Source organism: Somniosus microcephalus, chromosome 5 (genome assembly GCF_052327205.1).
Source record: "Somniosus microcephalus isolate GS21.2 chromosome 5, FLI_Smic_1.0, whole genome shotgun sequence".
Taxonomy (NCBI): Eukaryota; Metazoa; Chordata; class Chondrichthyes; order Squaliformes; family Somniosidae; genus Somniosus; species Somniosus microcephalus.
The window spans coordinates 179304286-179330534 of NC_140991.1; the positions used below are offsets into that span (position 1 = coordinate 179304286).

General features: G+C 49.2%; 1 protein-coding gene and 1 long non-coding RNA gene across 2 annotated transcripts in view; both read left to right on the forward strand.

Annotated features, from left to right (window-relative positions):
• Nucleotides 1-3359: 3359 nt before the first annotated feature.
• LOC147117453 (dynein axonemal heavy chain 11-like) overlaps nucleotides 3360-26249 on the forward strand; it is a 196078-nt gene continuing 173188 nt past the window's right edge. The window contains exons 1-2 of the mRNA XM_085988450.1: nucleotides 3360-3849; nucleotides 8057-8200. Of these exons, the coding sequence (XP_085844576.1) occupies nucleotides 3625-3849; nucleotides 8057-8200 (369 nt within the window). The 5' untranslated portion in view covers nucleotides 3360-3624. The remainder of the gene's footprint in view (nucleotides 3850-8056; nucleotides 8201-26249) is intronic.
• Nucleotides 22410-26249, forward strand: part of LOC147117454 (uncharacterized) — a 10903-nt gene continuing 7063 nt past the window's right edge. Inside the window, exon 1 of the long non-coding RNA XR_015078451.1 lies at nucleotides 22410-22614. This is a non-coding gene — a long non-coding RNA (uncharacterized LOC147117454). The remainder of the gene's footprint in view (nucleotides 22615-26249) is intronic.

Genomic DNA, 26249 nt, shown 5'->3' on the forward strand with positions numbered 1-26249 from the left:
AGGTACTGATGAAATTTTCGAATTCCAAAAACGATTCCCAGGGCCTCGCGCTCAATCTGTGCAGAGTTACTCTCGGCCTTGTTCAAGGTGCGTGATGCGAAGGCGATAGGTTTCTCTTCACCAGAAGGCATGATGTGGGATATGACTGCTCCCACACCATATGGTGATACATCACATGCTAGCTACATGGGTAGCTTTGGGTCGAAGTGTGTCAGGACCTCCGACTTCAGCAATGGTTTCTTTGCTTGGACGAAAGCTTCGTTGCACAGTTCAGTCCATTTCCATGTTTTGCCTTGACATAGCAACTGATGTAGCGGCTTCAGCAATGTTGCTAAGTCTGGAATAAACTTTCCACAGTAGTTAAGTAGCCCCAGGAATGAACGTAACTGACTCGCATTCTGGGGTGCTGGGGCCTCCACGATCGCCTTGACCTTTGATGGCGCCTTATGCAGGCCAGTAGCGTCAATCACATGCCCCAGGTACTCAACTGAAGACTGAAAGAATTCACATTTGTCCTTACGAACTCTGAGTCCGTACTCTTTCAGTCGCTGTAGTGTCGCATCCAAGTTCAGAAGATGATCCTCCTCATTTGTCCCAGTGACAAGGATGTCGTCCAGGTAGCACTGGACTCCTGGCAGTCCACTCAAAATTTGATCCATTGTCCTTTGGAATAGAGCAGGGGCCGACGTAATTACAAACGGAAGGCAGCAGTACCTGTATAGCCCCTTGTGTGTCACAATTGTCAGCAACTCCTTTGATTTGTCATCGACATGCATTTGTAGGTAAGCCTGGCATAAGTCTATTTTGCTGAACTTTTGCCCTCCGGCCAGGCCCGTAAAAAGATCACCAATGAGGGGAAGAGGGTACTGTTCCGCAGACAGCACTGGGTTAATAGTCACTTTAAAATCCCCGCAGATTCGAACAGATCCATCCTTTTTCAGGACAGGAACAATGGGTGTGGCCCATTTGCTCATGCTCACAGGCTCCAGGACTCCATTCTCGACTAAGGCCTCCAAGTCAGCCTCAACTTTTGGCCTAATTGCATAGGGTACAGGTTGGGCCTTGTGAAACTTCGGCTTGCTGTCAGGTTTAATGTTCAGTCTCATGCTGATCTTTTTCATGCTCCCAAGTTCACCATTGAAGAGTACTGCATGTTTGTTTAAAACTGCAGTCAGACCTGACTCCCCTTTTGACATCATGCGGACTGCAGGCCAGTCCAGCATGATTTTCTCTAGCCACGCACGTCCCAGTAGAGATGGGTAATTTCCCTTTATCACATATAGTGGCAATTTCGCAGTCTGTCCGTTCAATTTAACTGTCACCTCAATGGCGCCTCTCATGGCCACAGGTTCGCTGGTATACATCTTTAGCACAATGTTTGTTGGCTGAAGGGTAAGATGCTTTAGCATTTTGTTGTAGACAGTGTCTGAAATAAGGGACACAGCCGCGCCTGTGTCCACCTCCGTCCGCACTGATTGATTGTCCCTCCACCAGTGGTGACACCCAGTAGCCATTTGGACCACCTGCAACCGTCAGTATGTGCACCTCTTCCTCCTCAGAGATGTCGCTCCCCTCTGTTTTGCTTGTTCCATCATACTGCATTGAATGAACACTCTCTTTTTCTTCTCTTGTCCAAATACAGACATTTTGCTTTCATGCTTCCCAGCTCTGTCTGTTTTTTTTTACCTCTACAGGCACGTTCAATGTGACCCTTTTTGCCACAATTTCGGCATTCCAGCTCCGTACACCAGCAGTCATTAGTGTGATGGCCCGTTTTCCCACAACAGTAACATGTGCCGTTCCGCGCACCTTTAGGCTCAGACGACACCTTGTGAACTCTCCCTGTTGAACTAAACTGCTGAGCCTCCTTTTCCGCCATCTCCATGGAGACACTAACTTCAATGGCCTTTTCAAGCATAAGGTTGTCCTCAGTAAGAAGGTGCTTCTGTGTGGCTGCACTTTGCAGACCACACACAAGTCTGTCTCTTATAGTACCATTTAGTACGTCATTAAACTCACAGTGCTCTGATAGTCTTTTTAGTGCAGCTACAAACATGGTCACTGTTTCTCCTTCTTCCTGGTTATGCCTGTGGAACCTAAACCTCTCAGCTATGACTAGGGGTTTGGGTGAAAAATGCCTTTTAATATCTCCACAATTTCGCTATATTGTTTAGTCCCTGGTTTATCTGGATGCACTAAAGTACGCAAAAGATTGAAAGTCTTTGGTCCCATCACACTTAACAATGTAGGTACTACTTTGTTCCCTCCAATGTCATTTGCTTGTGTGAAGTATTCAAATCATTCTGTGTATGAGCTCCATTGCTCCACATTTTCTTCAAAATCACTGTTTCCGAATATAGTAGCCATCTCAGGTTTCAAATTTTAATTTCTGTTTACTCACTGCACCCGTCTCTGTTCCGAGTGTTTTGTAGTCGAAAACAAGAAAGTTCCCACAATGCAGATTCATCCCATCCTCGTCGCCACTTTGTTGTGTCTGTACCTTTCTACCTAGACACAATTAGGACTCAATACCCAGAGATTCAAACATGAGGTTACTTTATTCAAAAAGAAGGTTCTGGAGAGTACAGAACAAGGAGAACAAAAACCCAACCAAGAGAACAAACCCAACCATTTATCTGCTGTGACAGCGCCACCGCAGGTGGGTGGAGAACACATAATACATAACACCCTTGTCACCGGTGGGCCCACACATGCAGCAAATGGTTTATCGGAAAATTATGGGTGAACTACCTGCAACATAATAATTTCAATTAATGGGCAGAAAATTGCAGCAGTCCACCCGAGTTTCCGACAGTGCGCAAGGCCCCATTGGCGGTGCAGACTCTTGGAAAATTTCAGCCCATGATTTTTCTTAGAAGTTTTGTTAGACATTTCTACGGTACTGTAAATCTAGTGTTCGCTACAGCGTGTAATGTTTTGTTTCTTTGATAACTTTGGACATTTACAAATGCATGAAAACATGTTTACAGAAATATACTGAAACAATTGCTTTTCATCCTTTTGTGCTACTTCTACTGACACTAAAGCGTTATGGGCATTTGAGGGATACAACCCATACCCCGCTCCCAAGTTGTCCTGATAAATGCAGATTTGTTATTTACTCTTGCTGGTTCATTATATTTACAGGTGCACCTTGCTGCCTATTTTACTTTAGTAACATGTAACATCTGTCCTGAAATAAATGAAAAAAATTGATGATGTATGTTTTTCAATTTATTTATGTATATGTGCCTTTTTCACATTGGTACTTGTGCATTTTTCATTGACTGTTGTGTTTTGCATTGGTACAATGTAACACTTGCTGCCAATTCACCCCTCGGCCGTATTGGTTTGTTCCGGGGAGACGATGTGGAAAGAAGGCATCGACTTGAAGTGGAATTGTTCACCGGCGGAAGCGGGGAAGCGGCGCCCGATACAAATGTTACATTTCTTTCTACCATTCCTAAGGAAACCAGAGCAGCAGTTTGAGCGTCTGTTAAATGCGCAGCTTGAACGCTCGCGCTGAATGAGACGGATGCAGTGAGAATAAAAGTTAGACGCAATTTCATTAAAAAAATACATTTTGTTGGGAGTAAAAGTGCAAAAAAAATCAAAGTGGAGGAAATGGCTGAAGAAGATGAAGAAAACCATGTTGAAAGTTTCGCAGACGACGAGAGAGTGCGGTACATTGCAGACCGCATTGTCTTCGCATTAAGACTCCGAGCAGACAAATGGGTCAAATTCATTGCGAGCGAAGAGAACCAAAAACTGCTGTCAGAGTTTCTGGAGCGAGAGTATGTGCTGGTGTGGTTCATCAGCGCCGCGGGGCTCCTGGCAGCCTCCTGGGAGGTGAGAACAAATCCGGATTTACACCCTCGACTTTGTCCGGTTTCCCAATTTATGAAGAGTAAATGTTACAAAAAGTCGCGCTTTGTGACCCCTTCCCGTGAATACGTAGAGAAAACTAAAATTAAAGTGACAACTTTTTCTTGTTTCATGTGGTTTAGCAGTACTGCGAAGTAAAAATATTGCATGTATAAAACGAAAAAGGCAAGGTTTTAAAATAAAAATGGAGCAACGTAAAATAAAATTTATGGCGTGCATTTTGCCATAAATCCTGCTTGACAAATATAATAAGTTGCATTTTCCTTAAAAAATACTAAAATACCTTGGCTTTATTGAAATAGCATTCGAAGAAAATTAATGCCTTGTGCAGTAAATTTCTTCAAAACTTCTAATTCACAATTTGAATATTGCTGGTATATTATTACACAGTATTACATAGTATTTATAGCACAGAAACAGTCCATTGGACCCAACAGGTCCGTTTATGCTCCACACAAGCCTCCAACCACCTATCTTCATTTAGCCCCATCAACCAATCCTTTTTCCCTAGTATTTATCTAGCTTCCCCTTAAATGCTGTTTGCCTCAGCTGTGGCTCACTTGCTCACACTCGCCTCTGAGTCAGGTTGTGGGTTCAAGTCCCACTCCAGAGACTTCAGCACAAAAATATGACAACAACAACTTGTATTTATATAGTGCCTTTAACGTAGTAAAACATCCCAAGGCGCTGCACAGGAGTATTTTAAGACAAAAAATTTGACACTGATTCACATAAGGATAAATTAGGGCAGGTAACCAAAAGCTTGGTCAAAGGTTTTAAGGAGCGTCTTAAAGGAGGAAAGAGAGGTAGCGAGGCGGACAGGTTTAGGCGGGGAATTCCAGAGCTTAGGGTCTAGGCAACAGAAGGCACGGCCACCAATGGACGAGCAATTATAATCAGGGATGCTCAAGAGGGCAGAATTAGAGGAGTGCAGATATCTCGGGGGGGTTATGGGGCTGAGGGAGATTAAAGAGATAGGAAGGGGCGAGGCCATGGAGGGATTTGAAAACAAGGATGAAAATTTTGAACTCAAGGCGCTGCTTAACGGGGAGCCAATGTAGGTCAGCGAGCACAGGGGTGATGGGCGAATGGGACTCGGTGCGACTTAGGACACGGGCAGCCAAGTTTTGGATGACCTCAAGTTTACGTAGGGTGGAATGTGGGAGGCCAGCCAGGAGTGAGAGGCTAGATAGCAGTATAAATAGGCAGTACTGAGGAAATGCTGCACTGTTGGAGATGTCGGGCTCGATTTTAATAGCACTGAGGAGGCGGGTTTGGAGGCAGGACAGCTGCGAAAATCAGAAAAAATGGCTTCAGACACCCAACCCGCCCCCACGCGATTTTCGTGAGTGTCTGTTCAGCTGCTCCCAAACTGACCCGACTCCAACTGGTGGGACAAGTAGTTAAGGCAGTTAAGAGCCTGTTAACTGTCTTGATAATCCTATTTCGACAGAGGTTTCCCATTTTCGTGCCTCTGGCTCCTGTTTCCCGTCTTGTCAGAAACAGTCCAGCTGCAAGGAGTCGAGTTGGTGGAGGACATGATCTGTAGTCATTATTGGTGCAGAACTTTAAAAACGCTCCTGTAACAGGCTGGCATTCAAATGCAACAAATTTGTTGTTGGAGGTTTGGGATAAGATTTTACCAATCCACTGACCTTGTGACTGGTCAAGCTGACACACATCTGCTGTTTGAACTGATTGGAGCAATTTCAGGCCACTTTGACTGTGCGCTTGCAAGCTTCTTGCCTCAACTGAAATCTATAACAGCAGGATGGGAACCACATACATCCTCTCATCCTGGTCGTCAGATTCGGAGGAAGAGCAGCGCGGCTTAGTGCTGCCGGATGAACAAGCGGCTCAGCACACAGCCTCCTTGGAGGAAGATGAAGAAGACGAGGAAGAGGATGAGGAGGAGGATGAGTAGGAGGACGGGGAGTGACGTTTTGCGGGGCCGGATGTGGCCAATCCAGCAGCAGGCGACCACATTGATGGACGTCAGGCAAGGGATGCACTCATCCATGCCAGATTCGCGTAAGCTAACACTTCAACCACAGGTGGCTGGCACATGGAGATGAATATAAGTCCGACATTCTCAAAACCCCAGGCATCATCTGTCCAATAAATGGTGGTTTGCGCTCAGTGTCACCACCAACATTCTACATGGAAATCGCCCTGAGCCCTCACTCTTGAACTTCCATTTCCCAGAACACAGAGGCCACACTTTAGGTGATCTCAGCAGATCATTAAACCTTTTTCCACACTCAACCCAAGTGCGTCTGCACACAGGTCTCGAGCTCACCTCCTCAGCAATTTGCAGCAAAGTTGCCTTGGTTTGCTGAGGAGGCCTCCTCCTTCCGTTTCCAGGGAAGAGGAGCTCTTGACGTCCTGTAACTCCCTCAACAAGAGCAAGAACACGGCCTTGGTGAGACCACACCTGGAGTACTGTGTGCAGTTTTGGTCTCCTTACCTAAGAAAGGATATACTTGCCATAGAGGGAGTGCAGCGAAAGTTCACCAGACTGATTCCTGGGGTGGCAGGATTGTCGTGTGAGGAGAGATTGGGTCGACTAGGCCTGTATTCACTAGAGTTTAGAAGAATGAGAGGGGATCTCATTGAAACGTATAAAATTCTGACAGGGCTAGACAGACTGGATGCAGGGAGGATATTTCCCCTCGCTGGTGGCTCTAGAACGAGGGGTCACAGTCTCAGGATACGGGGTAGGACATTTTGGACTGAGATGAGGAGAAATTTCTTCACTCAGAGGGTGGTGAACCTGTGGAATTCTCTACCACAGAAGGCTGTGGAGGCCAAGTCACTGAATATATTTAAGAAGGAGATAGATAGATTTCTAGACGCAAAAGGCGTCAAGGGGGTATGGGGAGAGAGTGGGAATATGGTACTGAGATAGAAGATCAGCCATGATCATATTGAATGGCGGAGCAGACTCGAAGGGCCGAATGGCCTACTCCTGCTCCTATTTTTCTATGTTTCTATTCAAATGTTATTGTTCCAACTCTTATATGAATGTGTTATTTTATAACTGAAATATTTCAGACATGTCAAACTGTTCAGGGAAGGAGCGAAGGTTAAATAGGGTAACCATGGTTCAGTTTGTCTAACACCAGTGTGTTAATGAACAGAGGCATTCAAATACATAATTGACTGCCACGATTCCTACATTACAGCAGTGACTAGACTTCAAAAGTACTTAATTGGCTGTAAAATGCTTCGAGACATCCTGTATAAATATAAATGCGAATTTTTCTTTCTTTTATAATTACTGGAAAGTGTGAGTGCAGGTGGATAAAGCCCTAAAAAAGGCTTATGGAATTTTGGGTCTTATAAATAGGGGCATAGAGTAAAAGAGTAAAGAAGTAATGATAAATTTGTACAAAACATTGGATGGTCATGTTTGGAGTACTGCCTGCAGCAATGGTGCTCCATTATAGAAAGGACGTTAAAGTCATAGACCTAGAAATTTGGGTGCGCCTGTTTGTGGATACACAGAGGGCCTGATCCCTGCACCTGAATGGTGAGGTCCAAGGCGCCCCTGGGAGGGGCCAGGAGATAGTCATTGCCTGGCACTTATGTGGCACGAATGTTAGTTGCCACTTATCAGCCCAAACCTGGATGTGGTCCAGGTCTTGCTGCATGTGGGCATGGACTGCTTCATTACGAGGAATTGTGAATGGAGCTTAACTCTGTGCAATCATCAGCGAACAACTGATAGCTGTGAAGCAGAGTATGTGGGGAGATCGAGGGGGTCAAGTCAGTCCATCTTGGTGAGGATTTGAAAGCAGGGGTGAGGATCTTGAAGTCACTTCACTAGGGCATGAGGAGCTAATGGAAATTAAATCAAAAGATCAGGAGTGATGGGAGTGTGGGACTATGTACTGGTGAGTAAGTGACCAAAGCATCATGAATGGGTTGTAATTTGCGAAGGCCAGCAAGGAGAATATTAGAGAAGTCAAGCCTTCATGTGATAAAGGAATGTGCTAGGTTCTCAGCAACACAGAGAGGGGGATGCAGCAATTGCAGAGCTCATGATCCTGTTGTGTACACAAAGGTATAGCACTTTGCACATTACAGTATTTATGTTTATCAACTGGCATGTAAAACAAAGCAGTAAATGTTAGTGACAATATCTAATAGCACTTTAATTTATTTCCAGTTACCTTCAAATTTGAAAAATAAAGCTGTGTACATAATCAAGAAAATTAAAGGTCCCATTCTAAAAGAAAACTACAGAAGAGGCCTACTGTTTGGGGATTTGTCCGGCACACCACTTAATCAAATAACCACATTGGTCGAAGAGGTAAATGCTTTTTCAGATCAGTTAAAACCACATTTTGTGACGATGCAAAGCAAAAGGATCCAAATTACACTCTCTATGTTAACACTCTTGCTTGAATTTATTCTTAGGTTTGTTTTAATGCTTTACTTTGGTAGAAATTACATTTACTGAATATATAAATATAATGGAAGAATTGAATTCCCACATTATTAAGCTAAAGAATATTTAAAAGCAGAATGAAATGCAATTTGTTATTACTTTTTAATATATAGACACAAAATTCAGCAGCCATTGTGAAATGGCTGGAAACCATGCTGGTCCCCAGATACGTTGGGGGTAATATTAACCCCACTAGACAGGCGGGGGGGGGGGGGGTGGGGTGGCAGTGGCGGAGTGAGGGGCAAGTTTCCCTGCAGGCTGTACTGTGTTCTGCGTGACCTGTTTCTTTCAATGCGCAGTCCCTTTAAATTTCTGTGCATGAGCAGTATTTCCAATGTAAAAGCTTGTGAGCAGCCTGCACGACACCTTGCAGATTACTGTGTGGCTGCACACGCACGCAGCTCAGAGGGAGCATTGATGAGGGGGTGGTGGGCAATGTTCTCTCTGAATTTCTATTTGTGCATGGTACCTGTAAATTTGCAGGCGGCGCACATGTATGTTGTCTTAGGGGAAAGAGCTTGTGAGCGGCCTGCACGGTACTTTCCTGATTCACAACTGCTCTGTAGACCATGAGCTTGGTGCCGGGTTTGAGGTCCTGGTCTTCAAACACTCTCTTCCTCAGGCGACCGAAGGCTGCACTGGCACACTGAAGGCGGTGTTGGACTTTGTCATCGATGTCTGTCCTTGTTCATAGTAGGCTCCCGAGGTATGGAAAGTGGTCCACATTGTCCAAGGCTTTGTCGTGGATTTTGATAATTGGGAGGCAGTACTGTGTGGCGCCCTCCTGTATACCCTAGAGACATGGACCATGTACAGCAGGCACCTCAAAGCACTGGAGAGGTACCACCAACGCTGCCTCTGCAAAATCCTGCAAATCCATTGGCAGGATAGGCGCACCAACGTCAGTGTTCTCACTCGGGCCAACATCCGCAGCATTGAAGCTTTGACCACGCTCGATCAGCTCCGATGGACGGGTCACAGCGTCCGCATGCCCGATACGAGACTCCCAAAACAAGCGCTCTACTCGGAGCTCCGACACGGCAAGAGAGCCCCAGGTGGGCAGATGAAATGTTTCAAGGACACCCTCAAAGCTTCCTTGAAAAAGTGCAAAATCCCCACTGACACCTGGGAATCCCTGGCCCAAGACCGCACAAAGTGGAGGAGAAGCATCCGGGAAGGCACCGAACACCTTGAGCCTCTTTGCCGAGAGCAAGCGGAAGCCAAGCGCAAACAGCGGAAGGAGCGCACGTCAACCCAAGCACCCCACCCACCCGCCCCTTCAACCACCGTCTGCCCCACCTGTGACAGAGACTGTAGGTCCTGCATTGGACTCATCAGTCACCTGAGAACTCATTTTTAATGTGGAAGCAAGTCATCCTCGGTTCCGAGGGACTGCCTAAGAAGAGAAGACTTTCCAGATTGCTGCGCACAAGCCAGCTTAGAGGGAACATTGGTGGTGTGTTAAATTGGAAACCTGACTCCAATGCACCCACTTCCGATTTAAATGGAATCGGGTTGGGGGTGGGTGATGGACCCGTTTTCCAGAAGCAGGTCTGTAGTTTAAATATTTTAATTAGGCTGCTTGCCTCAAATTTTAGCAGAGTTTTAATTTTAACTCTTGCGGGCCGGGTTTTCCAGGGCTCGGGAATCCTGGCAGCTGAAGGGCCGGATCCATCAGGTATGTGCTTTACAGCACTGTATGTGCTGTAAAGCTGTATGTTCCCTCTAAGCTGGCTTGTGCACAGCAATCTGGAAAGTCTTCTCTTCTTAGGTAGTCCCTCGGAACCGAGGATGACTTGCTTCCACATTAAAAATGAGTTCTCAGGTGACTGATGAGTCCAATGCAGGACCTACAGTCTCTGTCACAGGTGGGGCAGACGGTGGTTGAAGGGGCGGGTGGGTGGGGTGCTTGGGTTGACGTGCGCTCCTTCCGCTGTTTGCGCTTGGCTTCCGCTTGCTCTCGGCAAAGAGGCTCAAGGTGTTCGGTGCCTTCCCGGATGCTTCTCCTCCACTTTGTGCGGTCTTGGGCCAGGGATTCCCAGGTGTCAGTGGGGATTTTGCACTTTTTCAAGGAAGCTTTGAGGGTGTCCTTGAAGCATTTCATCTGCCCACCTGGGGCTCTCTTGCCGTGTCGGAGCTCCGAGTAGAGCGCTTGTTTTGGGAGTCTCGTATCGGGCATGCGGACGCTGTGACCCGTCCATCGGAGCTGATCGAGCGTGGTCAAAGCTTCAATGCTGCGGATGTTGGCCTGAGTGAGAACACTGACGTTGGTGCGCCTATCCTGCCAATGGATTTGCAGGATTTTGCAGAGGCAGCGTTGGTGGTACCTCTCCAGTGCTTTGAGGTGCCTGCTGTACATGGTCCATGTCTCTAGGGTATACAGGAGGGCGCCACACAGTACTGCCTCCCAATTATCAAAATCCACGACAAAGCCTTGGACAATGTGGACCACTTTCCATACCTCGGGAGCCTACTATGAACAAGGACAGACATCGATGGCAAAGTCCAACACCGCCTTCAGTGTGCCAGTGCAGCCTTCGGTCACCTGAGGAAGAGAGTGTTTGAAGACCAGGACCTCAAACCCGGCACCAAGCTCATGGTCCACAGAGCAGTTGTGAATCAGGAAAGTACCGTGCAGGCCGCTCACAAGCTCTTTCCCCTAAGACAACATACATGTGCGCCGCCTGCAAATTTACAGGTACCATGCACAAATAGAAATTCAGAGAGAACATTGCCCACCACCCCCTCATCAATGCTCCCTCTGAGCTGCGTGCGTGTGCAGCCACACAGTAATCTGCAAGGTGTCGTGCAGGCTGCTCACAAGCTTTTACATTGGAAATACTGCTCATGCACAGAAATTTAAAGGGACCGCGCATTGAAAGAAAGATAGGTGCGCCTATCCTGCCAATGGATTTGCAGGATTTTGCAGAGGCAGCGTTGGTGGTACCTCTCCAGTCTCTGTCACAGGTGGGGCAGACGGTGGTTGAAGGGGCGGGTGGGTGGGGTGCTTGGGTTGACATGCGCTCCTTCCGCTGTTTCCCAAGCTAACCTGCTTCCCTCACGATCGGCTGAATTCCCTCCAACCCACTTAATATGGCTGGCTGCCGGCAGGGAAATGGAGGCAAAAGATTTGAATAGCTCCTGCTGTTGAATTGAGCAGGACCTCTGGGTTACCTGCATTTCCGGGTTTCCCGGCCACTACAACCGCCTCCCTGTAAATATTGAGCCGTGGTGTTTTGACCAAGTAGGAAACATTCCAGGTTGGCCTTGAGGCAGATCTCACTGTCTGGAATTAACTCTCTAAACTCCACCTCTCTACCTCCCTCTCCTACTTTGACCCTCTATAAAACCTACCTCTTTGACCTAGTTTGTAGTTGATGCGCTATTAATTACTCATAAAAGACTGAGAGTTAAGAGAGTAACTAAAGGCTTTTATTAACAAAAGAATGAAGGTCTGCCTCGAGTGGTCGACCGGTCCAGAAATACAAAGGGCTGGGGAGCAGTCACCTTTATACTAGGACTTGTGGGAGGAGTCAGCCGAGGCATGTCCAGGCATGTACACAGTGGAATACAAACAGTGGTTTACCACATTCACCCCTTGTTTAAAATTGAGTCCGGCGGGGTGAAGTGTATTAAAAGTTAGTGTATTGGAGTCTCTCCGAAGGTCTTGTCTGCCGCTGTGATCGGCGTGGCGACGGCAGGGGTAGTGGAGCTTCCGGCGTCGAGTCCTGCGTGGGCTGTGGCACAGGCGTGTCGTCCTCGTAGATGTCGAGCAGGTCGCGGGGCCCAGGCCTGCCGTCTGCTGGGGCTGGATATCGGATCGTGGGGGGGGGGTGGTAGTGAGTAGTGGGTTACTGCGGCCCCCGAGGGTGCAAGGTCTCTTATGGAGACTGTGTCCTCCCGCCCGTCCGGGTATGCAATGTAAGCATACTGGGGGTTGGCGTGGAGGAGGTCGACCCTCTCGACCAGGGGGTCCGTTTTATGGGTCCTCACGTGCCTTCTCAGTAGGACCGGCCCTGGGGACGTCAGCCATGGCGGTAGCGATGTCCCCGATGTGGACTTCCTTGGGAAGACAAACATTTTCTCATGAGGGGTGGCGTTAGTGGCAGTGCAGAGCAGTGACCGAATAGAGTGGAGCGCATCGGGGAGCACATCCTGCCAGCGGGAGGTTGGAAGGCCCCTAGACTTTAAGGCTAGCAGGGCGGCCTTCCAAACTGTCGCATTTTCTCTTTCCACCTGTCCGTTCCCCCGGGGGTTGTAACTGGTGGTCCTGCTTGTGGCAATACCCCTAGTTAGCAGGTACTGACGGAGTTCGTCGCTCATAAACGATGAGCCCCGGTCGCTATGGATATAGCTGGGGAAACCGAACAGGGTGAAGAGGTCGTTCAAACATTTAATGACCGTGGCACTGGTCATGTCCGGGCAGGGGATGGCGAACGGGAAACGGGAGTACTCATCAATAATATTGAGGAAGTACACATTGCGGTCGGAGGAGGGGAGAGGCCCTTTAAAATCAACGCTCAGGCGCTCGAAGGGGCGAGTGGCTTTTATCAGGTGGGCCCTGTCTGGTCTATAAAAGTGCGGTTTGCACTCAGCGCGGACTTGGCAGTTCCTGGTCATGGTCCTGACCTCCTCAATAGAGTAAGGCAGGTTGCGGGCCTTGATGCAGTGGAAGAACCTGGTGACCCCCGGGTGGCAGAGGTCATTGTGGAGGGCCCGCAGTCTATCGATCTGTGCGTTGGCGCAGGTGCCACGCGATAGCGCATCCGGGGGTTCATTGAGCTTCCCGGGCCGGTACAAGATCTCGTAATTGTAGGTGGAAAGTTCGATTCTCCACCTCAAGATCTTGTCATTTTTGATTTTGCCCCTCTGCTTGTTGTTAAACATGAAAGCAACTGAACGTTGGTCAGTGAGCAGGGTAAATTGTTTTCCGGCCAGGTAGTGCCTCCAATGACGCACAGCCTCCACAATCGCCTGGGCCTCCTTCTCAACAGCGGAGTGTCTGGTCTCCGGGCCTTGGAGGGTTCGTGAAAAGAAGGCCACGGGTCTCCCCGCCTGATTGAGGGTAGCGGCCAGGGCAAAGTCGGACGCGTCGCTTTCCACCTGGAAGGGGATGGATTTGTCCACTGCGTGCATGGTGGCTTTGGCAATGTCTTCCTTGATACGGTGGAAGGCTAAGCGGGCCTCTGCCGTCAAGGGAAAAGAGGTGGACTTGATCAGCGGATGGGCCTTGTCCACATAGTAGGGGACCCACTGGGCATAATAGGAGAAAAACCCTAGGCACCTCTTCAGGGCCTTGAGGCAGTGGGGCAGTGGGAGTTCCATAAGGGGACGCACCCAGTCGGGGTCGGGGCCGATGACTCCGTGTTCCACAACACAGCCAAGGATGGCGAGGCAGTTTGTGCGGAATATGCACTTCTCCTTGTTATATGTCAGGTTCAGGAGTTGGGCGGTGCGGAGGAATTTTTCGAGGTTTGTGTCATGGTCCTGCAAGTCACGGCCGCAGATGGTCACATTGTCCAGATATGGGAAAGTGGCCTGCAACGCATTTTGATCTACCATCCGGTCCATCTCCCTTTGGAAGACGGAGACCCCGTTGGTGACGCCAAAGGGAACCCTAAGGAAGTGGTAGAGGTGGCCGTTTGCCTCAAAGGCAGTATACTGGCGGTCCTCAGGGCGGATAGGGAGCTGGTGGTACGCTGATTTCAGGTCAATGGTCGAGAAGACGCGGTACTGCGCGATCTGGTTGACCATATCAGCTATGCGGGGGAGTGGGTAGGCGTCCAGCAGGGTGTAGCGATTTATTGTCTGGCTGCAGTCGATGACCAGGCGCTGCTTCTCGCCGGTCTTAACGACCACAACCTGGGCTCGCCAGGGGCTGGTGCTGCCCTCAATAATCCCTTCCTTCAGGAGCCGCTCCACTTCGGCTTTAATGAAAACCCTGTCCCCGGCACTGTATCGCCTGCTCTTTGTGGCGATGGGCTTACAGTCGGGGGTGAGGTTAGCAAACAGTGGGGGGGGGGTGACTCTGAGTGTGGAGAGGTTGCACCTGGTGCGCGGCGGGCAATTTGGGAGCTGCTGGCTGCGGACTGTGAGTGGGGGTAGGGGTCCACCGTACGCCATCGTAACACTTTTAAGGTGGCACTGAAAATCTAACCCCAGCAGGACGGCAGCGCAGAGGTCGGGCAGGACCAGAAGTTTAAAATGATCGTACACGGTCCCGTCTACTACGAGTGTCACTACGCAGTAGCCGCCGATGTCCGCCGACTGGGACTCGGAGGCCATAGAAATCCGCTGGCGCGCAGGCAGGACTGGGAGAGAGGAACGCCGCACCGTGTTGGGGTGGATGAAACTCTCCGTGCTCCCAGAGTCAAAAAGGCAGATTGTATCGTGGCCATTTACCTTAATGTCCATTGTGGAACTGGCCAGCTGGTGCGGTCTCGCTTGGTCCAGTGTAACGGATGCCAGCGTAGGGGTCGGTGTGTCGCTGCGGGTATCAGATGAGGCGGTGTTGGGGGCCTGCTGCGTTCCGGCTGTCGTCCAAGATGGCGGCGTCCATGATCCCCATGTGGCTGGAGGCGTCCAAAATGGCTGCTGTACCGGTGGTTCGCACATGGCCGGGGAGGCCCAAGATGGCAGCCCGCATGGCCCACACGCGGCGCTGCTGGGGTTCGGGGTGGCTTTGGCCCTGCAGACGTTAGCGTAGTGTCCCTTCTTCCCGCAGCCCGAGCAGATCGCGTTTTTCGCCGGGCAGCGAGCTCTGGGGTGTTTTGCCTGGCCACAGAAGTAGCATTTCTGGCCTTGGGGCACTGCTGTCTGGCCTTGGGACACTGCTGCGGTAGTTGGGCCGTTGCTGGGGTGTGGCTGGGGTGGCACGGCGCTATGAGGCGGTCCTACCGTGTCCCAGGCTGTCATTCCCCGCGGCGTCCACGGTGCAGAGGAGTAGGCATCCATGCCCCGGTAGGCTGCATCCAATGATAGTGCGAGTTCAGAGGCCTTGTTGAGGTCGAGGTCACTCTGCTCCAACAGTCGCTGTCGGGTGTAATTGGATCTGTGGCCCGCTACAAAAGCGTCCCGGATAAGTTCCTCTGTGTACACGGCGGCCTTTACATCCTTACAACCACAGGCCCGGCCAAGCACAGACAGTGCCTGAAGGTATTCCACGGTCGATTCCCCAGGTTGTTGTTTACGACTCCCCAGAAGGTGCCTGGCGTACACTTCGTTCACTGGGCGCGTGTACTGGTCCTTGAGGAGCTTGATAGCGTCCGCGTACGAGGTCGCGTCTTGGATGACCGAGTACACTCGGTGGTTCACTTTGGAGGTCAGGACATCCAGTTTGTCCTCGTCCGATTTGATTGCTGCGGAGGCGGTCAGGAATTTTTCGAAACACTTAAGCCAGTGAGTAAACTTGGTGGATGAGTCCGCCTCCCGATGATCTAAGTCCAGGCATGCTGGTGTGAGGATCTTCTCCATTATAAAAATTTTGTTAATAAAATTGATGCGCTATTAATTACTCATAAAAGACTGAGAGTTAAGAGAGTAACTAAAGGCTTTTATTAACAAAAGAATGAAGGTCTGCCTCGAGTGGTCGACCGGTCCAGAAATACAAAGGGCTGGGGAGCAGTCACCTTTATACTAGGACTTGTGGGAGGAGTCAGCCGAGGCATGTCCAGGCATGTACACAGTGGAATACAAACAGTGGTTTACCACAGTAGTCATCCCTCCTAATCTCTTCTGTGGCTTGAAGTCCATTTTTAACACAAGTTGTTGTTCGGTTACCAATGTACCGTTGCTCAAAAGCCACAAAAGATCGATTATATATACTCAACCGTGCTACACACTGGCATTTGCGGCTTTCAATTCTGATCCCAGACCTTCCATGGTGTTTGGGCAACATCCTGCAGGGCCACCAATTTGAAAATGGCATTGTTGGTCTGTATGGGGTATCTGGGAGCTCAGCCCACTGATGGTCACAAGTAAAAGCCAGATTTAATGGCAAGTGATATTGGCGACAGCCAATTTGCTTTACCAGTGGTGGCGATTTGCCTCCAGAGGCAGGGAATGAAGCCACCTCACAGTGTGGTGTCCTTACCTCTGGAGGTATATAAAAAACCTCAATTCTATTACAGTGCTGTTTGTGAAGCCAGAGCTAGCTCCAAAGCAGTGCTGTAAATGGGATATTGCTCTCTGTGCAGAATGACTGTCAGCTTATATATGAAAAAAAGGAAAGAATGAAAACACATCGGAAGTTATATTCCCCTCTAATGCGTCTCAATAAAAACCAGGCAGCAATGTAGAATTCTGAAACAAAGATTCATATTAATTTGTGAGATTCCGTGTGGGATACCTTTCTGGAGTAAAGTTTACAAGTTAGCTGTCCTGATGCAGAGCCTTTCTTGGCAGGAGAGTTTGTAAGGGTTTGGGGGCTTCTTTAAACTGGTTTAAAGTAATTTTCCTGGTCTTGCAGCCTTTGCCTGCACATCAGACCAATTCCAATAAAAGCAATTTTAAAACAGCGGTTTCGAATCGCTACCCCACCTTCCAGTTCTGACTGCAGGGCTTATAATTATTGATATCAAAACAGACACGTAGTTTGGATGAGAGAAAAAATCAAGTTTTATTACCTAAATAAACTACAATCAAAAGAAATAAACTATGCCACACGAACACAGTAATTACAGTAAAACTATATAACAGGGGGTTGCAGACGGCGAAAACGAGGGATACAATGGCTACAATGTTATTTAAACAATCTTAGCAATTCCCTTAACTCACCACCCCAAACTCCTGCTCGGTTGCCTTGTTGAGGAGTCAGAACACCCTGCTCACCTGTGGTCCAGCGAAGTACGAAAGAGAGAGAGAGATAGCTTCTCAGCCGCTATCTTTATACCTGGTGAGGCCCCTGCCGTTCTGCCTTGCAAGGGCTGTGTGCAAAATTCCCCACCCAAAGGGTCCAATACACAAGAGAAAGCTGTGATTGGCTAACTCAAAGTGGTTAGACTGGGTTAATGTGTCTTCTGGAGCTCCCTGGGCTGAAACAAAAGAATGCAACAGCCCTATTGTCCAGTGCTGGGTGATTTAAAACCCATTCAATTGTTAAACGTTTCCCATTCAAGGTACAAAAGTCTCTTCTGCAGTTTAGATGTATCCACTCGATATACAAACAAATTGCTTTGTAAACAAAGCATTGTCCTTTGTCTTCAGCCATGTGGTGACAGCCATTTTTATCCCTGGAAATTTAAAAGCACAACGCCCAGGGATTCTTTAATCAAAAAAATTGATCTTCAGAACTGTAAATTATTGCGAATTCTTATAGTCCGCCCTTGGATACTTCCAGCTTGCTTGTAGTATCCTCTTGAAGAAATGAGCAATGATTTCTGACCCCTCACATACAACCATCCCCTGTATTTACCTAATAGCTATCTGCCACTGATCCCCGTCCCGTCTATTCCTCTTTAATTCAAGAAAAAAACCATGGTACGGTAGGCATCTTACAGATACTTCAGTTTTCAATAAGGGGTCTCATACCCCTACATGCTTGTAAAATTATACAGTGTAAACCAAATTTACAATCACTTTTTTACATCATAAGTTATTACAAAATGTTGCAATCTTAGTTACACAATGTAATCAAAATGATCCCAAGCACGGAGAGGGTCCTATGCCTCTGCTCAACTTGGAGTTGTCACAAACTGGTCCCAAGCACGGAGAGGATCCTACGCCTCTGCTCAACTTGGGGCTGTAACACAAAATACAAAAAAATTAAACATTTGAAACAACATGCTTAAATAAACCCCGATCATCACGTCCCGATGATGGGTCGCGAAATTCGAGTGGGCATTGCTCCTCCCACCCGGGCAGTAAAAGTACCTTCCACCCCCCTTTGATCATCTTAAACTTTAAAACAGGCAGAATGGATTTACAGACCAGCCTGCTCCGCCAGTCCCGAGCCGTTCCCTTGTCCTTTTGTGGAGGCGGGGTACCCCTTATGTTTAAAAATTACCTTGGCACAGACCGAGACCGGGGAGTATGGGATCTCATGACTCCCAGTCCCTCCCCCTCCTGTCTTCCCTCGACTGGCTGCAGAAAATGATGGGTGCCTGTGTGGCGGCTCTCCCTGGCCCCACACTGATCTGGCCACCCACTCATCCTTCCCAGCCACACTTATCCTCTGTGCCCGTGGGCCCCCGGGTGAGTTCCTCCCTCCCCCGACCACACCCACGCGACTCTTGGGTCTCCCCCTCCTCTATACAATCTTCCCGGGCCATCACCACCCACCCCCGGGGAACGCGTCCCTATCACAAGGCGCCCGCGCTTCCCCATCGTGACTCCTCAACAGCGAGGTCTCCCGCAAGTGAACTTCGGTCAGGATAGTGCTGGGTTGGGGGCCGTGCCCCACCCAGCTGGGGCCATCTCCTCCCCGTAGGAGGAGTAAGCAAGTTCCTCCGGACTCTGTCCGGTTTTTCCCGAAGATCGCTGCGGGGTCTCCTGGATTCGTCCAGTGGCGAGGTGATCCCCAACATTCCGTATCTTCATTCGATGTCCAGCTCGGGCTGGGCGAACATGGCTGCTTCATTTTCCCATCTCCTGCAAAAACTTAAAAGGGACATGCAGCCAGGTCTCACTGACCTGCTGCCTTAGGTGGAGACATGGTCGGGTCCCTCGACCTCGGACCAAAAATACAAACATTTGGCACACATGTTAACTTAAACTCTTTAAACTTAAACTTAAAACTAGTTATATCAACAAAACTTAAAATACACCTTAAAGCAAGCTATTTTCACACCAAAGCTATAATACAAATGCCGCCCGTCTCCAGACGGCCAGACTAATCTCTGGCACTGTCGCAGATTGCTGCTGGCTGGGAACCTTCTCCCACATGTCCAAAACCTGTCACCAGCTCCCCTGCAAGAGGAATTGCTATCCCTGCACCCGCCCCCCGCCCCCCCCCAGGGCCCCACATCATGGGGGGAACCATTCTAGAGGCTGGCTGGGAAGCTGGTCCCTTTAAACAGGCCACAGTGCCTGTCTTTACAGGCGGTGAACTTGAACTTGCATGGACAGCAAACTCATGTTCCCTCACCCAGGTGGCTTTAACTGGGGAATTTTGGACCTGCCTTTTTTCTGGGGCCAAAACTATCCCCTGTGTGCCTCCCTTGTCCTGGATTTCTGCTACTGGACCTGCTCTACAGGGGTCCCAGAACTCTCCTTCCCTGTTCCCTGGCTTAAACAGCTTACTCTGAATATGAATGGCTCCTCCCCCCACACAAGCCACAGTGCTTGCCTGTGAACTCGAACTTGCTGTGGGCTGAGGATCCCTATTCTCAGGTTCACCCCTCACGGGCGGACCGTACCTCCGTTGTTGGAGGGGGTACACTGGTCCTGGTCCCCGCCTGCCTAGTGGGACCTGCTGGTGTTCTCCTACCACCCCATTGTCCACCCCTCCTCGCTGCCAGAGCTCCTCAAGACTCGGAGCTGTGGGCTGCGGCCTTGGGGTCTCTAATTCCCAATCCAGCACCGTTCTGGGTGCTGCCTGTGGGATGGTTCTACTTGGGCTGCCAGTAAAATCCAGCTGACCTGCCTTCGGGCTGATCACGCAAATCATTCCCCTTGCTATCTTTAAAGCCATGTTAAGGCTTTCTATCTCTGCCCTACAGGGGCCATGATCTGCTTCACCAAACCTGGCATTCTCTTCCCGTAGTCTCATCTCATTTTCCCTGGCCTCAGTGATTTGGTACTTTAGGAATTCTATCTCGTTTCTCGCATGGCTCTCTCCCTCGCTAGCTTCTTGGGTGAGGTGTGCATTCTCCTCTTGTAGCCTCATCTCTCTGTCCCTCGCCTCTGTGACTTCCTGCACAAGGCGCTCTATAAATGCCTGGCATTTCGTGACGTCTAGTGTGAGGCGTGCATTCTCTTCCCGCACCCTCATACCACTAGCTCTGGCCTCATACACCTCTCTGAGGCATTCTACCTCCGCCTGGCATTTTTCAAGCTGGGACTCCCGATTCTTGGCCTCTTTAAACTCCTCCTGCTCTCCCATCTCACCTTTCCTAGCCCAGCCACCTATACCCCGATAGGTCAGCTTACACACTGCCACTACCTTCCGCAGGGCTGCCCACAGACTGAAAGCAAGAAAGACAATAACTGATGCTTTCTCTAGATCCAGACCACTTATCATATCAAAAACGGCCTGCAGTCCTGCCCGCGGTCGCCATTGTAAGGATTTGTGGGGCTTCTTTAAACTGGTTTAAAGTAATTTTCCTGGTCTTGCAGCCTCTGCCTGCACATCAGACCAATTCCAATAAAACCAATTTTAAAACAGCGGTTACGAATCGCTACCCCACCTTCCAGTTCTGACTGCAGGGCTTATAATTATTGATATTAAAACAGACACGTAGTTTGGATGAGAGAAAAAATCAAGTTTTATTACCTAAATAAACTACAATCAAAAAAAATAAACTATGCCACACGAACACAGTAATTACAGATACGGGGGAATATATAATGGGAAATAAGGAAATGGCAGATCAACTAAATGCATACTTTGGGTCAGTCTTTACGAAGGAAGACACAAAAAACCTCCCTGGGATATCGGGAAAAATAGGGACATTGGCAAAGGAGGAACTGACGCAAATCAATATCTCTAAGGATATGGTGTTAAGGAAGCTAAAGGGATTGAAGGTGGACAAATCCCCAGGGCCTGATAACATGCATCCTAGGGTACTGAAGGAGGTGGCCCTAGAGATAGCGGATGCACTAAGGATGATTTTTCAGAATTCATTAGACTCGGGAACAGTGCCGATGGATTGGAGGGTAGCTAACGTTACCCCACTATTCAAAAAGGGGGGTAGGGAAAAAGCAGGTAATTACAGACCTGTAAGCCTTACATCAGTTGTGGGCAAAATGCTGGAGTCCATCATTAAGGATGAAATAGCGGAGCACTTAGCAAATGGGGACAGGATAGGACAGAGTCAACATGGATTTACAAAGGGTAAATCGTGCTTGACTAATCTATTGGAATTTTTTGAGGGAGTAACTGGTAGAATAGATGGGGGAGAGCCAGTAGATGTGGTGTACCTGGACTTCCAAAAGGCCTTCGATAAGGTCCCACATAAAAGATTAGCATGGAAAATTGAGGCTCATGGGATAAAGGGGAAAGTTTTGGCGTGGATAGGGAACTGGCTGTCAGATAGAAAACAGAGAGTTGGAATAAACGGCTCATTTTCTGAATGGCAGGCAGTAACAAGTGGGGTACCACAGGGATCTGTCCTGGGCCCCCAGCTGTTCACAATTTACATTAATGACCTGGATCAGGGAGTCGGATGCAGCATTTCCAAATTTGCAGACGACACTAAACTAGGAGGTGGGGTGGGCTCAGAGGAAGAGACCAGGAAGCTCCAGAGCGATTTGGACAGACTGGGCGATTGGGCGGATAAATGGCAGATGCACTATAATGTGGACAAGTGCGAAGTTATCCACCTTGGGTGCAGGAACGGGAGGGCAAATTATTATTTAAATGGCAATAGATTGGGAGAGGGGGAAGTACAGAGAGACCTGGGTGTTCTTGTACACCAGTCACTGAAGGCGAGCATGCAGGTGCAACAGGCGGTCAAGAAGGCAAACGGTATGCTGGCCTTCATAGCAAAAGGGTTAGAATACAGGAACAGGGATACCTTGCTGCAGCTGTACAGGGCACTGGTGAGACCACACCTCGAGTACTGTGTACAGTTTTGGTCGCCTCATCTGAGGAAGGATGTTCTTGCCATGGAGGGGGTGCAGCGGCGATTCACCAGGCTGATACCAGGAATGGCGGGAATGACCTATGAGGAGAGACTATGTAGTTTAGGGATGTACACACTGGAGTTTAGAAGATTGAGAGGGGACCTCATAGAAGTGTATAAAATTCTGACAGGTCTAGACAGACTGGATGCAGAAGGAATGTTTCCCTTGGCGGGTGAAAACAGAACTAGAGGACATAATTTAAGGATAAGGGCTAAACCATTTAGGACAGAGATGAGGGGGAATTTCTTCACTCAGAGAGTGGTGAACCTGTGGAACTCATTGCCACAGAGGGCAGTGTACGCCAGCTCATTAAATATATTTAAGAGGGAATTAGATATATTTCTACGGGCAAAAGGGGTTAAGGGTTACGGAGAGAAGGCGGGGACGGGATACTGAATTAAAGGATCAGCCATGATCTCATTAAATGGCGGAGCAGGCACGAAGGGCCGAATGGCCTACTCCTGCTCCTATCTTCTATGTATCTATGTATCTATGTATATAACAGGGGGTTGCAGACGGCGAAAACAAGGGATACAATGGCTACAATGTTATTGAAACAATCTTAGCATTTACCCTCAAATCAGCACCCCAAACTCCTGCTAGGTTGCCTTGTTGAGGAGTCAGAACACTCTGCTCACCTTTGGTCCAGCGAAGTAAGAGAGCGAGATAGCTTCTCAGCCGCTATCTTTATACCTGGTGAGGCCCCTGCCGTTCTGCCTTGCAAGGGCTGTGTGCAAAATTCCCCACCCAAAGGGTCCAATACACAAGAGAAAGCTGTGATTGGCTAACTCAAAGTGGTTAGACTGGGTTAATGTGTCTTCTGGAGCTCCCTGGGCTGAAACAAAAGAATGCAACAGCCCTATTGTCCAGTGCTGGGTGATTTAAAACCCATTCAATTGTTAAACGTTTCCCATTCAAGGTACAAAAGTCTCTTCTGCAGTTTAGATGTATCCACTCGATATACAAACAAATGCTAATAGCATGCAGTTGCTTTGTAAACAAAGCATTGTCCTTTGTCTTCATTGAACCTTACTTCCAGACACAGAAAGCTGCATTCCAAGCCCCTTTGTCTTCGGCCATGTGGTGCGACAGCCATTTTATCCCTGGAAATTTAAAAGCACAATGCCCAGGGATTCTTTAATCAAAAAAATTGATCTTCAGAACTGTAAATTATTGCGAATTCTTACAAGTTGATTATACAAATGGGTGAGGAGGTCAGCGCACCCAAGTCGTGGTCCTCCTGATTTTATAGTCATTAAAATGAATACCTGGAAAATTAGGAACGGTGCAAATTAGGTGGACTGATTCTGTGCATGTCCGACCTGCCTGTTGAGTGAGACTCCTAACCAGAGTTAACATAGAAAATTTACCTAATTGTGTTTTTTCCTTTGAAAAGTTAATTATGCAAAGGAAGTATCTTAAATATGCAACTTTTCTTGAATTCTTAAATAAAATGTACTTTAACCAAAAAAAGACATTTTGCTGTGATGAGAAGTAGGGGCTCAAAAGAAATTCCGTGAAAAATCCTTTTTCAATATAAAGTTAGCAACTAGCAACTAACTGAGCATTGAAAACAAGCTTATTTTAATCAAAATGCAAAGTTTATAGGGACCATTGCAGAGCCTGATGATCATTAGAGGCTACGCAATCCATGCCTATTCCCACGCGTAGTCAGCGATCTATACCTACTCCTGTTTTGCACTGCAAAGAAAACTGAATTGGTTTTTGCTATTTTGTTGCCATGCATAGAAAGATGAACTACTTATGAAATTAATTTGATAAAATGTGAATGGGGTCTAAAATATATGCACATGCACATATATCTATCTATCTATCTATCTATCTATTTTTTTTATATATATAAAGCGGTTCTTCTGTCTGTCTGTCTGTCATGCCGTCTGTCTGTATTGAATTAACTCGAAAGTTATAGAGCGCACCTACACGTGTGTTACGTCGAAAGAAAGCTGACGATTCCAGAACCGTCCTAAGCGTATTTACGTTTCGGCCGGACAAAAATTGCGCCCACGGTATCCAAAAAACGTTCAACATTCCGCTCATTATCCGCTCATTAGCATCGAGTGACGTCGAGGTCGACCAATTGTACGGCGGGTTCCTGGCGCGTGCGGCCGGGCCCTCCTACGGTCGAGTGACGGGACGATTGACCAATCCTACGCTTCGGTGACCTGACGGTCCACCAATCGGTGCGTGTGTGGGCGGGCCTTATCGTTCTGAACCGAGGTGAGTCGCCGCCATCTTGATTCCAAACTTTTCCTTTCTTTTTCCCGCTTTCTGCGTCTTTCAAAAAAACGTTGCTTTTAAAACACATATTGTTTTTAAAAAAAGTTAATTATTTTCTAAATCTTTTATCTAATCTCATTAATTTTCCTACCTTTCCCCATTTTTCCAGGTAGGCCTCGAAGCCTCGGCCTCTCCTCCGCACCCACGCCCGAGCTAGGCACCTCCCGGCCCCAGTCAACAAGCGGCCCCCGATCGCCGCCATCTTTGTGAAGGCTGGAGGGGTGGGCCTCAGCCGAGCGCCGCTGCCTTAGTAAAGGGTGCGCGCGCAGCAGGAGCAGCTGAGACGCGGCGTCTCTCTCTGTTCCCTGCTCGGCTCGGGCGGGGCGGGGCTCTCGGGAGTGCTGATCTCGGGCGGGGCTTGGAGAGCGGAAGGGTTCACAGAATCACAGAATCACAGAAACCCCACAGTGCAGATAGAGGCCATTTCGGCCCATCGAGCCTGCACCGACACATATCCCACCCGATCCCCGTAACCCCACGTATTTAATCCCCCAACACTAAGGGCCAATTTATCATAGCCAATCAACCTAACCCGCACATCTTTGGACTGTGGGAGGAAACGGAGCACCCGGAGGAAACCCACGCAAACACGGGGAGAATGTGCAAACTCCACACAGACAGTCACCCGAGGCCGGATTCGAACCCGGGTCCCTGGCGCTGTGAGGCAACAGTGCTAACCGGCAACCAGGCCTGCTGGCCGTCTCTCACAGCCGCAATTGGCGCTCTTCAAGCCAGCTCGGGAGGGCGGGGCCATGTCAGTGCGTGGGGCGGCACGGAGCTCCGTGGAGCCATCGCCGGCCTCGGGTGCTTTGTGGCCTGCGGCCGAACAGCGGCTGCGGACCTCGAGCTGACCGGGGCGCTGGACTCGGCTGGGCCATGTCTTTGCGGGTGTTCGCCTCGGCCAACGGCATCAGGGTGACGGCCGAGGGAACGCGTTCATCCAGGTGCCAAGGCCCGGGCCCCGGGCGGAAAGAGGGATTGGAGCGGGGGATGAGGGCTCGGGCAGGGAGAGGGAGAGGGGGAGAGAGGGAGGAGGGGAGGAGGGTGGAGGAGGGGAGGAGGAGGGGTAGTGAGGTGGTGAGAGGGAGGAGGAGGGGTGAGTAGGGGTGTGAGGAGGAGGAGGGGTAGGAGGTGGGTGAGAGGGGAGGAGGGGGAGGGAGGGGTGAGGGAGGAGGGAGGTGGGAGGAGGAGGAGGGGAGGAGAGAGGGTGGAGGGTGAGGAGAGGGTGGGGTGAGGGGAGAGAGAGGGTGGGGTGAGGGGAGGAGAGGGGTGGGGTGAGGGGAGGAGGTGGTGGGGAGGGAGAGAGGGTGGGGGAGGGAGAGAGAGGTGGGGGGAGGGGTGAGAGTGGGTGGAGTGAGTGGGGTGAGAGAGGTGGGGGGAGGGTGAGTGGGTGAGTGGTGGGGGGAGGTGAGTGGTGGGGGAGTGAGAGGTGGGGTGGGGAGTGAGAGAGGTGGGGGAGGTGTGTTGTGAGGGTGGTGGGTGTTGTGGAGTTGTGGGTGGTGTGTGTGTGTTGTGTGGGTGGGTGTGTGTGTGGGGTGTGGGTGTGAGTGGTGGGTGGGTGTTGTGTGGGTGGGTGTTGTGTGGGGTGGTGTGTGTGGTGGGTGGTTGTTGTGTTGTGGGGTGTTGTGAGTGTGGGGTTGGTGTTGGTGGGGAGGTGTGGGGGGGTGTGGTGGTGAGTGAGAGAGATATTATTATTATTAGGTGTGTGTTTTGTTGTTGAGAGAGAAAAGAAAAAATAAAGAGAAAAGAAAAAAATAAAGAGATAGAGAAAGAAAAATAAAGAGAGATAGAGAAGAGAAAATAAAAGAGAGATAGAGAAGAAAAATAAAAA